Source organism: Rhea americana, unplaced genomic scaffold, assembly GCF_003343005.1.
Source record: "Rhea americana isolate MKP2758 unplaced genomic scaffold, rheAme1 scaffold_253, whole genome shotgun sequence".
Taxonomy (NCBI): Eukaryota; Metazoa; Chordata; class Aves; order Rheiformes; family Rheidae; genus Rhea; species Rhea americana.
The window spans coordinates 217,818-234,350 of NW_028186372.1; the positions used below are offsets into that span (position 1 = coordinate 217,818).

The 16,533-nt window shown below is 39.9% G+C and overlaps 2 protein-coding genes across 2 annotated transcripts in view; one reads left to right on the plus strand and one right to left on the minus strand.

Annotated features, from left to right (window-relative positions):
• LOC146594657 (uncharacterized) overlaps nt 1-16,533 on the minus strand; it is a 125,586-nt gene that overhangs the window by 33,676 nt on the left and 75,377 nt on the right. The window lies entirely within an intron of this gene.
• AHSG (alpha 2-HS glycoprotein) overlaps nt 10,924-16,533 on the plus strand; it is a 6,996-nt gene continuing 1,386 nt past the window's right edge. The window contains exons 1-6 of the mRNA XM_085307129.1: nt 10,924-11,127; nt 12,433-12,543; nt 14,199-14,283; nt 15,139-15,302; nt 15,600-15,713; nt 16,297-16,377. Coding sequence (XP_085163255.1) covers nt 10,924-11,127; nt 12,433-12,543; nt 14,199-14,283; nt 15,139-15,302; nt 15,600-15,713; nt 16,297-16,377 — 759 coding nt within the window. The remainder of the gene's footprint in view (nt 11,128-12,432; nt 12,544-14,198; nt 14,284-15,138; nt 15,303-15,599; nt 15,714-16,296; nt 16,378-16,533) is intronic.

The window sequence follows — 16,533 nt, forward strand, 5'->3', positions numbered from 1 at the left end:
GCAAGAAAAAGGGTTTTCCTCTCCTCATCACTGTCACAATATAAACTGACTGGAATTGTACTTTCAGCAAAACTGAAGAGAAATGATTTAATCATTCACCCTTTATTTACCTTTGATACCAAAGCAAAGTTAACATAGGCAGCTTCATGATGCATGTAAAACAAACCCTACTAGAAACTACATCAGGATTTTATAGAAAATTATTTGTATCATTATTATTCTACTGAGCTGCCTGCAATTTTCAGATCAAACCCAATATATTTTTACCTCAGTACCAGCAATGACTTCCAAAATTATGCAGATGATTATTTTATTAGCATGTACCCAGATGGTAAACTGCCAGGCCCAGTTACTGTCATTGTATCTAGCTCTCTAATGCAAAAATTACTGAGAAAACAGTGCATTTGGCCATTTGCTATATAAATTAAGACCAAATGAACACTTACAAACTCATTTCAAACAAAATGACTAAAAGGWACTTGAGCCATCAGGTTAGTAACATTAGATGTAATGTTAACACTAATCTTTCCATTTAAGATGTCTAGTTTAACACTCAAACATGGAAATGTCTGTCAGGCTAATACCATATCATAGTGTMATTTATTACTCATTTCATTTAAAGTCAGTTCTATTTAAAGCACTGRTCATCAATGGTCTTGCAATTTACTCTAGACAACAGCCGAAAAACAGGGTCCTAACAACAGAGGAAACTACAGTAAACAGGTAAAAATAAGTATTCATTGTAAGAGGATAACAAGCTGTTTGCAGCAGGCCGTGATGACTTGCTGTCAGAGTCTTAGCTATTTTAGCACCCATTCTCACCCTGGGATCTTTTTAATTGCTAAGTGCTCCCTTCCACTTCGCCCTGCTCTGTTGTCTTCCAGCATTTGGGTGTCCATCTCAGCTCTCTGGTCCCTTTTAGCAGCTGTGATTCCTTCCTTCTGGCATGGGGACCAGACCTTCCTCTTGGGTAGCCACCCTGGCTAAAAAGCCTCAGACATATTTGTCCCCTCCCCACCCCCCGCCTTTGGCCTCCAGACTACACAGAGTTTCAGCCTTGATGGGCACAAGCCCTGTGTACGGTTTGGGGATTCCTCCCCTCTCCCCAGTTCTTGAACCTCCCTTTCTTCTCTACAGCAAGTTGCCTAGTGTGCTCTGCCAAGATGCACAGACAGATTGCTGGAGAGGAAGATGATGGCAGCAGAAGTCACCTGGCTTTCCTTGTCGGACTGTTGGACAGGTAGCTACCTTATAGGTGGCAGAAGACTGGCAGTTTGTTGCTTGGACAAGATCTCCATCTTCTCCAGGAAGAGGCAGAAGTCCAGATCTGGCCCACAGGCTATCAGCCTGACCACTTGGGTTAAGGTATGTGCAAGGAGTGTGAAAGCATCGTCCAGAAGCGCAGAAGTCAGCATACCAGGAAGCAGGTAACCTAAATACCCCTTAAACTGTTTTAAAAATCTGCTCTCTATCTTTTCAGGTGCAAAAATTGTACTATGTGGATCTGGATGAGATAGAAGCCAAGTATTATATTAGAATTTGTATGCCACAGGAGGTTTGTGAACACAGGTCTTTTGTTGAAATGTGCTATATATACCATATCTACAGATTGGGTTTAGCTTTACACCTCGATTCTTCTGGCACAGCTGTTCACACAAACATGATGACAGGTCTGATAGCCAGCACTATCTGATGCCAACATGGGATGCAGGAAGCAAAAGAAATCAAAGAAGAAAAATGTGTCTCACCATTAATGCACAACAACAAACAGTCCAGCCATACTCTTGCTGAAAGGGATTTGATGTCTCGGTCAGTGCTTTGCTTAATGAGCTACCAACATCAATCTGTCATCATCTGTATTATTTGAAATGGCCTCTGCTGACATAAGGTATATTCATGTATGGGCCCTCCTAGGCACTTGAGAGTTCAAGTCCTGGCCAGTTTATTCTGCACTGAATGATAATGAAGGCTAACAGAATGATCACTGGCTTTCTTTCCTCAGGGGGAGGCAGGAATGTTGTTGTAGGGATCTCCTCCAGCCAAGAATGGCTTTTGATTACAGAACAGGGAATATGAATGATTCGATTCTCTGTGTACAAATAACCTTTAGCATTTTTTTGTAACAGTCCTTTAGCTCTCCAAAGCACATGTAACTCATCTGTCCATCTGCAGTGGCCTTTCCATGAGCCTGCCCCATGTACCTGATTCTTAAGAACTTGTAGGGCTATATCAGAAGTCAAGAGATGAACACTGACAATAGTTGGGTATTTCAGGGAAAAAAATCTCCTTCTAGTGCTCTGTCTCCATCTGTTCCTATGATATACACATAACATTACAAAATAATCTTTACTAGTACTTCAGTTGCATTCAGAAAATGATTTCCTTTGGAAATAGCTACTGCATGAGATTTTAGATTGCAAGAAGATTACTAACTAAAACCKAACAGTTCTTTCAAAAACTCAGTCCTTGACCTGGATCATTATCCTATGATATAACAGAAGCTCCATACAATGAAACAATGTTTTTGTCATGAAATTTGTGGCAAATGGCATCTAATATAATCTTATTGGTGCAAARTTAATGAAAGATCTTATTTCCTTTTATAAAGTGTCTGGGAATTGTTGCACCATAATCCTAATCAAGTCTTATGCTCCAGTGATAATACACACTTACAACTGCAGCTCAGCTCCAAGTGAATTACAGTGAATTATATAGCAAGATAAATAACAATGTTTGACACAAGTACTAACAACTTTTCTCTTAGGAACTCATGGGTTCCTATGTATGAACTGGACCTCATGTCCCCTTCTGAAGTAAGTAAATATTATGTCATTGCAATGAATGAGAAGTGAAACGTTTTCCTCCAGCTATCCCAAACACAGACTTAATTTCTAGACTTCTGTGAACTACAGGATCGTTTCCTCTCTCCTTAACAAATACTGAGATGCAGACAAGAGCTGAGAAGGRCCCAGCTAAAATATTCATTTTCACAGGTGTGTTTTACAAGAAATGCTCCTGGTAAGGAAAGAAGATAATGCTATTCCTAGAGCAGCATTGCCATGTGTGCTTTTAAAGACAGATTAGATGAATACCTGATAAAACAGAAGCAAAGAAGATATATCCCAAAGTCATGGTTTCAGGTGGTTTTTAAATCATTTTGGCTTGTGGGGTCCTAAAAACATTCCAGTGTAAGTGCAGCCCTCTGTATAGTAAAGCCAGGTTTAAAAAYTTGCTTAATACATTATTACAGATAACACGACAAGAGGCAGCTCTTTAACCCCTRTAAGAATTCAGACAGCTGATAGCCTCAAAGACAAGCCCAGAAATGAGATTCTCCCTGAAGAGRGTGATAGAGGTATATTTGTTGGAGACATGGGTGAAGGCTCAGCAGGATACTGGTGGCAGATGGGACATGGTGAGATTCAGGTGAACAGTTGAGGGAGAAGGTCYGGGCTTGGACATGGACTTGCAAACAATGCCATAAATTTGAGCTYGATGTTTTTGTCACTGGGGAACGACTCGAAGAAATGATGGCATAATCAGCAGGCTAGCATTGGGAGTAGGATTAGTGGTCATTGTGCTGGCATGGGCACGAGGAGGTCATCAAAATATCAAAATGAACATTGTGAGCTATACTAACAGAGATTAAATAGATATTTCAGGTATGTTCGACAGGTAGAAGACGGGGATGTAGACCGAGATTTATTGTGTTCAACAAAAGGAGTCAAAGAAGTCCAAGATCCCCTTTAGGAGACATACCTGRGTATCAGGAAATGGGTACTGCCACCAAAGGGAGAAAGAATAGTAATAAGAATAGAAAAATTAGAAATTCATTGAGAGCAAAAATTCTCAGAAAAACAGSAGAAGGAACATGCCAGAGGCAAAAGCTGAGACACCCGCTCCAAAATCTAGCAGCCTCACCAAAGCGGCTCTGTGAGCTCTCTTCTCCTGTTTTATTCATCAACCTGTGAGTACAAAAGCAGTAGTCTGCACTATCCAGCTATATGTATGCATACTTTAAAATTGGCTGAATTTAACATCACTGTTAGGTTCTGAATTTCTAGGCAGAATGTAAACAAAGATACAGCTCTCTCTCCTTTGACATTACAAGACTTAACAAATTCACACACRTATCAGAAGAAAAGGTGTTGATATGCACCTCTTTATACAAATGTGACACTGGATGTAGTTTTYAATCAGCCCATGATGCTTGCATTCACATCTCCCTTTCTTTTAGGCACTAAGGAGAAGGTCACCTGGGCACCTGTGTCTGTTCAGAGTGTTTCACATTTATTGCTCTTGACAGCTTGGAGTCCCCAGCTGCAGTGAATCTGATGTTRTATAAATTCAACGAGAGCTGTAAGTCTAGCTACTTTGTTGTCACAAAAGTCATTTACACTTTATGTCTAACATGCAAAATTTCAACTTCTTAAGCAAAGATGTCTATATAATTTTTCTCAAATTGCACTAGCTTGGAAAGATCCATTTTCCGTACTGTAAATATGTTATTAATACATTGCCCCTATGTTAGTAAATTAAAATATCTCCCTCATGTTTCTTATCCTAGTCCTAGATTTTTAGGCATGTGGCTGGAAGGCAGCAGAAAGAGTGAACAAACAGACGATATAGGGGCATGCAGCAGTATAAAAATCTTCTTGATTGTTTGCCCCACTAAAAATAAACAACTTTTATTAAAAAAAAAAAACCCTCTCACCTGTCAGAATTATGTAAATCTCACTGGGGCATTGATTCGGTTCGTCATGCCCCTGAGGCAGTGTTCCAAGGTGAGAGAGCACATCGGTTTGCCAGCCTCCCACCTGCCATTCCCCAGCTCCGCCTGTAACAGCACGGAGCCTCCTGTCACTTAGGCCAATAAACGTCCACATGGAGACATACAGGCCATTTTCAAGCAGTAGCCCAACATAGGTAGGTAACAATTTTATGTTCTTAGAGGTGCTTTTTTTGTTTAACAAATAAAGAGCTAAAAACTGCCACAGGATAAGACTGTACAGCTCTTTCTACTGATCTCAGTGGAAAAAGCACTCACAGTGCCAAGAGCGAACTTGGTTTCTCACATCAAAAATATGTCATTGCAGCTGAGCATGTGGGAATCCAGAGAGCACAGCAGGCTTCCCTAACACTTGCTACTAAATTTCAGGATTTAACTCAGCAAGGGAAGATAACATGCAGAGTTATCATGTGGAGTTATCCATCAAAGAGACTAACAGSATCATAGGACATGACAGCATCCAGACCAATTGTGCATTTACGTCTTCTAAAGTTGCTGTAAGTAGAAGGAATTAATGTGGCATGTTTCAATTTGCCTCTTTAAATAGRGGCCATGTGTCTGTGGATAGTCTGGTAATGCCAGAACAACCACTGACTCACATGGTAAGTGGAGTTTAAATTCACTTAGGTTGACATGCTGTTCTCCGGGACGAAAAGAGGTCAGTTTGACCACAGGGTGTCTGTTTGCTCAGTGAGAAACACTGTTTSTGCTGCCTAGTCCCCTCTTCGCTCCTGCTGTTCAGCTCTGTAGTCTCTTCCTAGGTATCCTGCCTCTATTTGTTCTAGATTCTGATCAAGGTGAACATCCATAATAGCTGGAAGCCCTAACTACGGCATAAGGACATAAAGCTAACTGCCAGTGTCTGATTTCACAGTTGCCTCCCATCCATCTCYGACACAGCTTTCCCACACCCGTCAAATCGCACAGGCATGATACTGAGAGAACCATGACGTGCCTGCAGGGCTGAAGCAAAAATATCCCATTGTCAAGAGTTGCATGGCAATATAAAAAACTTTGACCTTGATAAAAGGGTAAAAAAGTATAAAAACTAAGGAAAGGGAGTTTAGACATCAGGCCAGCATAATACAGGGTAAAAGCCATGCAGAGGCTTGAAAACTTTCATCTCAGAAAACAGTTATTGTTACTAGCTGCAACATCAAAACACATGGCAGAGAAAATGMGGAAATGGGAAGGAGAATTTAAATCAATCAAAAATTTCACCAAGACAAAACATCTTATATAATCTTCCCACTGGGAAGAAAAGGAGAATAGACTCTCATGTAACAAATGCTAGTTATGTCACTTAATGTACTTCTGGAAGGCACTCAAGTATTTCAGGGGCACAGACAATAGGAGAATAAAATAGAACAAAGCAGAACAGAACAAAAATAGATTTAGTTGGCTTTGCTGGTCAAAAATTAGAATTTCCATTGCATTAAAAAATTCAGATTTCTGAATAGCTTTTCACATCTTTTGAAAATGAGTCTAATTTTCACAGAGAAATTCCACCAGATAAAATTTCTCTGAAATAATCAGTACTAATTTTTGAAGCCCAAATTTGAATCCTCTCAGTCCAGCTATACCTCTAGTAAGTCCAAGAATTCCTTTTATTGAGAGGCATCTGGCTTCCCTGACTCTTAGATTTCTCTCATGTTTTGAATAGATTCTTCTACCCAAGGATATCAAAACATTTTATAAAATTCAGCGAGTCATTTCAGTGCACAGGAGCGAAATGGAAAAAAGTTATTATTTCCATTTTACAGTCAAAAAAAATAGAGATAAACAGATTGAGGTCAGCAAAGTTCAGTGAAAGGGATATCTAGCTGGGCACTCAAAGCTAGAGTGCACTTCTGCACATTTTATTTCCCACAGTAAGAAATCTCTCAACTACAAACACTACAGTTATGGTATATGATCAGCCTTCCTTCCCTTAAAGACTGTCATACTGAAAAAAGAAAAGAAATACATTAAAATATTTTTAAATTAACATACAATGTTCTACTATTACAGCTGGGCAAAACTACTCAGACTTTACTGACTATTCTGCAGCCAGAAAATTCGGCTAYAGGGACACTGTGGAGATCTGGGACTGCAGTGAACCTAAGTCAACCCATATTTGCATGTTTGCCCATGTGGTGGAAAGGTGCCAATAAGGTTATGTAAATCAATTAGTCTGAATTTGTCATTATTTTTTTTTCTTCAGACATTTATAGATTTTCATGTACTTTATGCCGATTATACTATCATTTAAGAAAGCAGTATGTTGYCTGGACAAGGCAGGTCACTTTAACCGTATGACATTTCTCTTGCAGATATTTTCTTTCTTTAATGTGCAGGTTTCTGTGTAGGTGACGGCTCCATAGAAGACAGTCTTGATCTTCCAATATCTTGTGAACTCTATGATCCAAAAGTAATGTACTTAATCAAGTGTAAAGCAAGAGGTGATTAAATTTTGTAGTACTGTACAATGCCTGACTGCTCAGAAATGCACCTTTTGATGTGGTGCAGAGAATTGGACCAGTTCTGTCTGCTTCAMCAAAAAATGACATTTTAGTAGTTTGAAAAGAGAGCCTCAGAAATCCCCACAAGTGTTTAACTTTGATCTGAAGCTTTAAAAAGTTGATATTTATCTGTTTGCTTGTTTAATTTGTTTGAGTTTAAAGCTCAGAAAGGTGTCAGCTTGACAACTTGTGGAAGCAATTCATTGCCTTCCTTCCAGATCAGGTTGAGCAGGGGCAGCAAGATTCTAATGCAGCACTAGTTGTTCTAAAAACAAACAAACAAACAGCAGCAAAAAAGAGAAAGCAAAAAACAAAACCATCAACTCACCTTTCCACTGTGGTTTATATAAATTATTAAGAACCGAGATTCAGTGGAGCCTCAGTTCTTGAGCATGGAATCAATACTGCATTTTATATAACAAGGGCAATAAACCCAACTTGTTCTATTTCCATCACACTGAAGCCTTGTCAAGTCTCTYATGCAGCCTAATTTCACTAGGGCCAAAGCCTAACGCTACTGATGTGAAAGACTGTTGTTCACTTCAGTGGGGTTGAGATGTGACCTTCTGTCCAGGAGCCTGTGGAATTCAGTTCATTTTTTGTGCTGCAAAAACTATTTGTAGGCACTACTAAAGGCTGACTTTTTACTGTGTCCAAGGAAAGAAGAAGTGAGAATAGATCTACACTGAGTTAAGTGAGAAGTTATTTCTGCATTTGCTATCTCTTGAGTGAAGCTGCCAGTAAAGGGCCAGTCATGACAGGACACAGGACTGCAYGGAGCTGACACCAGTAAGCTCATTTCCAGAGGGGAATAATTAGGCAGATCTGTGTCAGTCTGTGTCCAAAAGGTGAAAGACTTCTTTTCATATTACCTGTACTCAAACTATATGATTGCACTTTTAAATTCATTCCTATTTAAAAAAAAAAATCACCACTTCCTCACACACATCTTAAGACTCCCCCAGAAATGCTGCCACAGACATTCTGCATTGCATTGCTGCCTCTGATGACCGTATGGGCACATTTCTGATCCACTGCATTCTAGCAAAGAAAGCTCAAACAGGCATCAAGAGGAGAAGGTCTTGGGTAAGCCTACAGAAGACCCGAGAGGTGTGGTGCACTCCAAAGCATTTCCCTTTCATCCTGCTTGGTAAGTGGAATGCTAAATGTGAGTGGCAAAGGCAAGGGAAGAAAGAAGATAATAAATCCTGTTTGCTATTTGAGGTTTTAAAGTTGTTCTTTGAAAACGGAATCCAAAGTTGACTGAACTGGATTGTGTAACACATTTACCTATGAGAAAACTATGAGACTCAGTAATGACCACACTTAATTTATAAATAAAAGACTAAGTCCTTCCCTGGTGAAATTAAATATCACATAGGTGAAGACCAATTCCAGCCTGCACCTGTTAGAAATTTAGCCTACAGTTTCATATCAGAAAAGTGAAAAGGAAGTTATAATTTCACAGGTTAGTAACTGAACTGCAGGTTAAAAATAAAGAGTAATATTCTAAATAAATTTGTTACAATTCAAAAGACACTCACAGAGAACAYTCAGAAGATGTTTGGGGACACCAGTTTTCATCCTTCAAGTGTTCCAGGTAGGCCAAACAAAATCAGAAGACAAATGATCATCTGCATGACAAAACAAATGCCTGAACACCTGACATCATGATAGGAAGAAATGAATCATTCTCAGAATCTTTTTTGTTTTTCTTAAAAGAGAGAGGAAGAACCTTTCTTTTCCCCAGGAATTTCTTCAGTATGCAAATCCTACTATCCAGAACTTACTCCACCCTACATACAGCTCAAGCGAATCATTCCCAATCTCTTTAGTCTCTTCCAGATCTCCTTCCTCATCAGTTAGTCTGTCCAAGGGAACCATTTCTGTTTATGTTCTTTTCTACATTTCCAGGTTCTAGAAAAGAGAGGCGATGACTCAAGACTGCTTTCTCCAAGGAATTTCTAGCCCCACTCACACTATTGCACAAGCTGAGAAGTACTTAGCTGATGTGAAAACTAAATATTCTGAAGTCCTTCTGCTCATCTCCAACCTGCAGCTAATTCTTGACCTCCTTGAAAATGACAACAGAGATTCATACATTTTAAAGCCAGAAGGGACCTTCTGCCTGGATCAGCAGCATAACACAAATCATAGAAACTTACTGTGAAACCCCTGCAGGAAAAACTTTTCTTTTGGTTGAGCTAGAATCTCTCTTTGAGAAAAATACTCTGTTTCAATTAAAGATCTTAAATGGTGGAGACATCCTGGAAGCTGTACTCTGCTCCATAGAATCTTTTTGTTATCCAGTTACAGTTTTGTAAATGCATAAACTGTGAACGTAAATGTGAGCTGGGGACCAGCACTCCTGGGCAGCTTTCTAACTGAATGACATCATCTCTAAACAGTGGCCACACACTTCTTTCTTCCCATCTCTCTGGCATTTTCAATGCTGAACTTCAAAGTGAGGAGAGGTGATTGTTCAAAAGCAAAGACAACCCACACTCTGGAAGCCAGGGCACTGTTTTAGGATGAGGGAGATTTGAATCTCATTTCCCACTTATTAGGAGACTGTTTCAACTATTAGACTATTATGTAGAGCCATCATTACCCGGTCTGTTTTGAACRGCCTTTAGTGCTATCAGTGTGCATTGGACATGCTCAGAGTTCACCTAGCACACAAAACTGGGGGATTTAAGCACAGCAGCACTCAGTCCATGGAACCCACAYGCCCTTAGATGGAAAATGCACTTTGGTTTGTTTAGCTCAGCTGAGCAGCACAAAATCATAATGATAACTGCCTAAGTGGATGCTCTGGGATTTTTTGGCATGCTCTTCTAGATTTAAGCAGCTAAATTTCCTCTAAGCTCCTCTTAAAGCACTTTTGTGTTATTCAGTATCTTATTCCAAATCCCACAATCTGTACACCATATTCCAGAAAAATTTCACAACCACACCTGCTCTATAGAGTAAAATTAGAATCACTGAACAGGAATTATTGGAATTATTTTGATTATGTCAGGGAAACAGAGAGCTGATACAAAAGGTTTAGAAACTATGTCTCATCACCCATTCTAAATGAACTCAGTTRCAAAAGTTGCTATATAATTAAATTCACTATTGAATGTGAACCTTAGATCTGATCCAAATTCCATTTTCTAATTCATCATGGTACTGATCTCCCAATTTAAACTGGTATCTGGAGAGATTTGGGGCCTAACAGAATCTGCCTTGCTTACAATAAAACTTAATTAAGTCTGGCATCTCTACAAGTTTAACAGTAGGATTTGTTTTCCTCTTCCATGTACTGTAGTTGGTTCGCAGAAGAGTTTCTAAAAACTGTCTTACATTTTTGCTGATGCTTTCTCCTTTTTAGCAGACTTTGCAATGTCCTACCTGATAAAATTTACTTTGGCTAATATTAATCAGTCAGCTTGATGTCCTAACATTTACTTTTCTCTTTTGTTGTTTGCAATGCCTGCTTGGAACTGGGACAAATATCAGACATGCGCTCATGCAAAGTCTGTGGTGATGTACTATATAAATGAGACCCCGGTTCTGGCTACCTAGAAACCATCTGAACAGTATTCTCAGATTTTTATTTCTGAAAGGGACCAGYTTTCCTCAGGTGCTATGAAGGTGCTAGTAGCTTTAATATTGCTTGTTCAGCTTCCAATCCACAAAGCTGTACCAGCAGCTCCCCCCGGTCCCTTGGGCTGCGATGACCCAGAATCTGAAGCAGCAGCTGAATTTGCTGTGAATTATATTAATAACTACAGCCATCATGGATACAAGTTTGCCTTAAACAGAATTGAAAATGTCCGCGTGCTACCCCAGGTAAGTGAGGAACTTGCAGGCAGAGCACTGTGTTAAAACAGGGAAAGTTTGGAAATTACCGACAATCCCAGCAGAGGGCTGCATCCTCACATGAGGGAAATCAGCATGGCTCCTCTGGCATAAATGGGGCACTGCCACCTCGTTGCTGCTGAGATCTGGCTCGCTGGAATGTMTCTCTCAAAGAACAGAACAGAGGGGGAGAGAGAAACGTTCAGGTGTTTTTTATGCAATGATAGAAAGGGCTTAGTTTACAAATGCAGGATGCTGGTTAGGGTAGATCATTCAAAGTGCTGATTTGTGAACCCAGTAGCTGATCTGGAGCAAAACTGTGTGGATAACCTTTGTGATGCAGGTAAAATTGGCTAAACGCATAGTCATCCTAATTCCATGCTATCAGTGATTTTGTGGTAGGTATGAATTTGATTTAATATCTCATTGGGCTGACAAGGAAACTGGATGGAAATRACTACGGCTTGTAGTCTCATTTTCACTAAGATCTATTTGCATCATTCTGATAGTCCAGTGAGACTACAGAAATGGTCAAGGATACAACATAGGCACACATTCAGAGCCTTGGTTTTCTCAAAACAATGAAAAGGGCCCCAAATATTAACAAAAATAAAGCTTCACGGCTATTTTCTGTTTGATATGAGAGTGAGGATGTCAATGGCATTTACAGGAGAATAAAACAGACAGTAATGAGATTAGAAGTCTACCCACAATATTTACACAAAAACACTGGCAACACAGCTTTGCTCATACTTAATAGTTTTACAATAAAATAACTCCATTGGTTCAAATGGGATCACTTGACTTGTTCTGGACATCCTTATACGTACCTCCAAGCTGTAGAGTCATTTTCAGAGCTAGGAAACCTCACTACTATCCTTCCACTCACATGTCTGATGTTATAGTTGAAAAGATGCAACTACAACCACGAACCATGTCACAGAACCATGGAGTCCGTTCATCAACAAAAGCAGCTGTTTTTTTGTTTTTTTTAAAAAAAACTACCCAACAAGACAAAATCAAGTTAACTCAGAAGAATTTGCCCACTACATTCACGCTGGACTTTCTAAAAATTACGGGCCGATTCCTTAGCTGGCAAAAAATTCATGTGACATCAATGGGACTTTGTTTCTTACAAAGTTACATAGTAAGGATCTGCTCCTGATACTGTTACTCTAGAGTATACCTGGAGCTATCCAATGGCAGTCAGCAACAGAGATCACAGTTCAGCCCCAGKGGAGAGACCTGGTGATGTTCTGCGAAGTAATTAATATAATTTCTGTATTTTTCTTCCAGGGGCTGAATAACGAGATATTGTTTCTTGAACTTGACTTATTAGAGACTGAGTGCCACATCCTCAACCCTACACCTCTTGAAAATTGCACAGTAAGGAGCTTCACAGAACACGTGAGTATCTAAAACTTCACTAGCTTTGTGCAAAAAACGCAAGTTCAGTAAGTTGGTGCTAGCAGCCTCTCTATGACCAGCTTTAGATTTGCAAGCTCAGGTTGCAAATGTTAGATCACTCTAACAGTCTATAACCATTGTCACCTGTAACTTCCCTGCTGCTTTAGTTGCCTTCATGTCATACGCTCTTTYTGTAGCTGCCCCAAAGAAAATAAACCTGGGTATCTTCTCCACTCATTCCAGCATCTCTCCTCCAAAGTTTTTTTTTTTCCTCTATGCTGTAAATGGAAAAGTCTCTGTGTATTAGTGTAGGAGATAGGGAGGATAACGGGATAATTGACAGCATAGTTCCTCAGCAAAAGAATKTTTTTAGCACACACGAGGAAATTAGTGTTACTGTTGTGTCTGGCATGGTTAGTCTATATGAACCAAATCAAAGAGTTCAGTGTGTAGAAATCAGGAAGGACTGCGGGGTAAACATCAAATAAGACAATGGTGTTGCTTCTTTCTTCCCGTCATAGTGAAAATTTAGCCCCTTTGCACCAACTCTTCTTTCTCACCAGTTCCGTGTCCCTTCAGCTTGCTAAACTCTGGGATTTCTTCCCTGTCTTACTGTGTGAGGAGGACAAGTTACTGCTGGAATAACATTTCACATGAAGTTCATGCATACTGTAGGGCCTTGTCTAGGGGCTAGGGGCTCCAGATTCAGCTCTCCACYGCCCACCTAGATGCCACTGCCCTGTTGCAAACTGTAGACAGGGAAAGCTGTGAACTAGTGCTAACCACAGCTTTCCCTTGCCAGTGTGTGGGCTGTTAACTAATGAAATTACATCAAATCTGGCCACCAGGAGAACTGGCAGGAGAACTATTCCCTGCAGATAGGGCTCTGCCCTCAGAGTAATGCTCCACTGGAATTTATTGGCCCCTGAGTATTTTGGTCTTATGCAAATACTATCCACTTCTGAAAAGCTTTCCCTAACCAAAGCAGCGAAGTGTTGTCTGAGCACTGGCAGCTTTGCTTTCTGAGTGAAAAGAAGAGTAAGAAATCATCAATTTAGTTTCCTCTTTCTAGAAAGGGGACCAATTCACAGAGCTCACGACTAAATTTGAATCATAATCCACCTTGTATTCACCAGGGCTCAGATCCCACTTTCCATGTAGGGGGAGGGAACTCTAACTGCTCCTTCTTGCCAGTGACTCCAGCTTTGCTTTGACATCTCTTCCCCCGTTGGATTGTGCAGCTTGCAAGCCAGCTCCCGCCCAGGCTGCACACTCTGCTGTTACCATGGCCACTGACCAGCAGAGATTAGGCAGAATGTTATCAAACCGCTCTGCAGAAAATCTTAATTCAGGAATATTCCTATTCTTTGCTYTTTGTGAGAGAAGGACCTGAACTACGCATCTATAATACGGATACTCCAGCAATTCCAATACTTTTGAGATCCAGATTTGGATCCAAATTTCGCAGGTGAGGTCTGCCTTTTACCAAATCACAGACATCAATAAAAGCCTAGCATGTCCTTTATAATCAGATCGATTTTGCCTGGAACACTCAGCCAGGACCCATTCTTTTGAATTTAGTAGTAGTCACCTTTTTCAGAAATTCCTCTTTATCTTAATGACTAACCCTTTGATCTATCTTTACCTCTCTCTAGGCGGTTGAAGGTGATTGTGATGTTAAATTGCAGAATTTGGATGGGAAGTTATCTGTACTTGCCAGTAAATGCCACTCACATGCAGGTAAAGACTTTGATCTTTAGGTATGAATCTGGTGGCAGTGGTTACAGTTCACTAGCCCTTCTGACTTCAAGCACTGCAAGTGCTGTGTGTAAATATGACATAAAAAATTACAGTTAATGAGTTTTCTAAATCCAGCTGTTTTGGAAGTCTTTTTTTCCCTTGTTTTATTTCACTCACTTACAAATGTAGTGAGTCCTCACTTACAAAGAGAGAGGACTCTCTTTGGTCCTCTTTACTATGAGAGTTAAGATTTGGTAAGACTAACCAGGGAGAAGTTCCCAGATTTGACATAGAGATGGCTGGCACTTAATGAGTTTAGCCTCCAGAATTTGATTTTTTGTTGGCCTGAATTTACTAGAGCTTGTTGAATTTACTAGAGCTTATTTACTCGTCCCAAAATTTTCAGTGTTGGACATGGGAATCATTATTCTGCATGCTCTGTATGAGATTTCTTAGGTATTATTTTCAGAATGAAACAACACACTCATGCACACACAATTCCAACAACTTAAAACATCTCAATTTTTCCACTATTCTTTGTGTGCGCTGAGACATGCATCTTTTCACTGGTGTCACAGATAGCTTGCCAGAAAGAGAACTGATTAAAACCTGAGTAAGAACWTTCAAAATGAGTTCCTGCAGTCCATGATATTTTACCTCGTATAAATATTTCAGGACTTCAATGGCAAAAGTTTTGTGAAATACTGCCACCTATCTGGCACAGCCAAAAATCCTTTCTGCTATAATTTGAGAGAGACCATGAAACAGTGTTTCACATCACTGATTAGATCTACAATGTCTTCAGAAATAACCTATAATCTGATGAAAACATAATTTGTCTGGTTCCTCCTGTAGACTCAAATGAAGATGTTGTCCGAGTCTGCCCTGACTGTCCGCTCCTGGTAAATTTAAACAACACTCAGGTATTAACAGCTGTAACAGCTGCACTCAACTACCACAACAGCAAAACTGCTGACACCTACCTCAAACTCCTTGAGATCGGAAGAGCCAGAATACAGGTAACTCCTAGAATTAGGGCTATCCTTACATGTAAACAGAATATTTCTTCTAGGGTAATTGTCCAGTGTCAACTAGTTGGTTTTGCGAACAGAATTGGCTAGCTTTAAAGTACCCTAATGAATTGCTCCTGATTTCCCAAGGATTCTGTGTCCTCTTAGCCACAATTCCCTCTGACTTCAGTGGGAGATGCTGAGCTAGAAACCAGACTTCTTAGAACACCGGCCTTTTATCTTTTTCTCAGCAGCTCTGCAATTTCACACTGCAAAGTCTGTTAAACAATATTCCTGTTTTATCAGTATGAACCAGTGCACTTGGTCTTTGTTGAGTTTGCTGTGGCCGCCACAAACTGCTCAGCAGAAGAAGCTAAAGATAACGTGGATGCCTGTCAGCTGCTGCCTGACAGTCAGTCTGTGAGTATGCCAGCACACCAGTCCTGATCCAGCCATTTCAAGGGCAGAAAAGAGGCATGCTCTCATGCACTTGCCTTTGTACAGGAACAGACCTTTGTGAGGACAAAAGTGTATACTGTGACTGTATACTGTCATGGTATGCTTTTYAATATGTAATTTTCTAAAGCTGTATCACTACTTTCTTTTCTCCTCAATGTATCTGGAGATCCTAATGCATTTTAGTATATTTCTAAAAGGTTGAGGCCAAAAGTGTCCTTAACAAAAAATATTTTTAATAAACAGAGTATATATTATTATTTATTCTTCTTAATATGTCCATCTGAGAAAATCAGGCTTCTTTGTATTACGCAGTATACAAATATATAACAAAAGGATAGACTCTGCCCAACCTTCCTACAATGTAAGTTCTTGTGAACTATACTGTATACTTTATTATGCTAAAATTATTCTTTTGTATCTAATTAAATCAAGTCCAGGTAGTTTTCATGAGTGGGAATCTTTCTTAATACACTAAAAATAAAAACTGTAATGCAGATCACTTCTATTTTATAACTTTTCTCTTGACTATGTGCTGTTTTGCCAGAATTTCGGTTTCTGCACAGCAACTATGGCAATACGACCCTTACAGGACCTCCAAGTAGACTGCAAACTTTACGGACATCAGGTATCAACTCTCTAGATATCAGCATCCCTTTCCAAGTACTCCAACCTACTAGTATTATTTGAAGCAATCACCCCAAGTTTACCTCTTTCACTGTAGATTAGCTAGCTATCTGTGATAATTTACAAGGCTAACCTTGTATCCCCCCCCTCCCCCCCC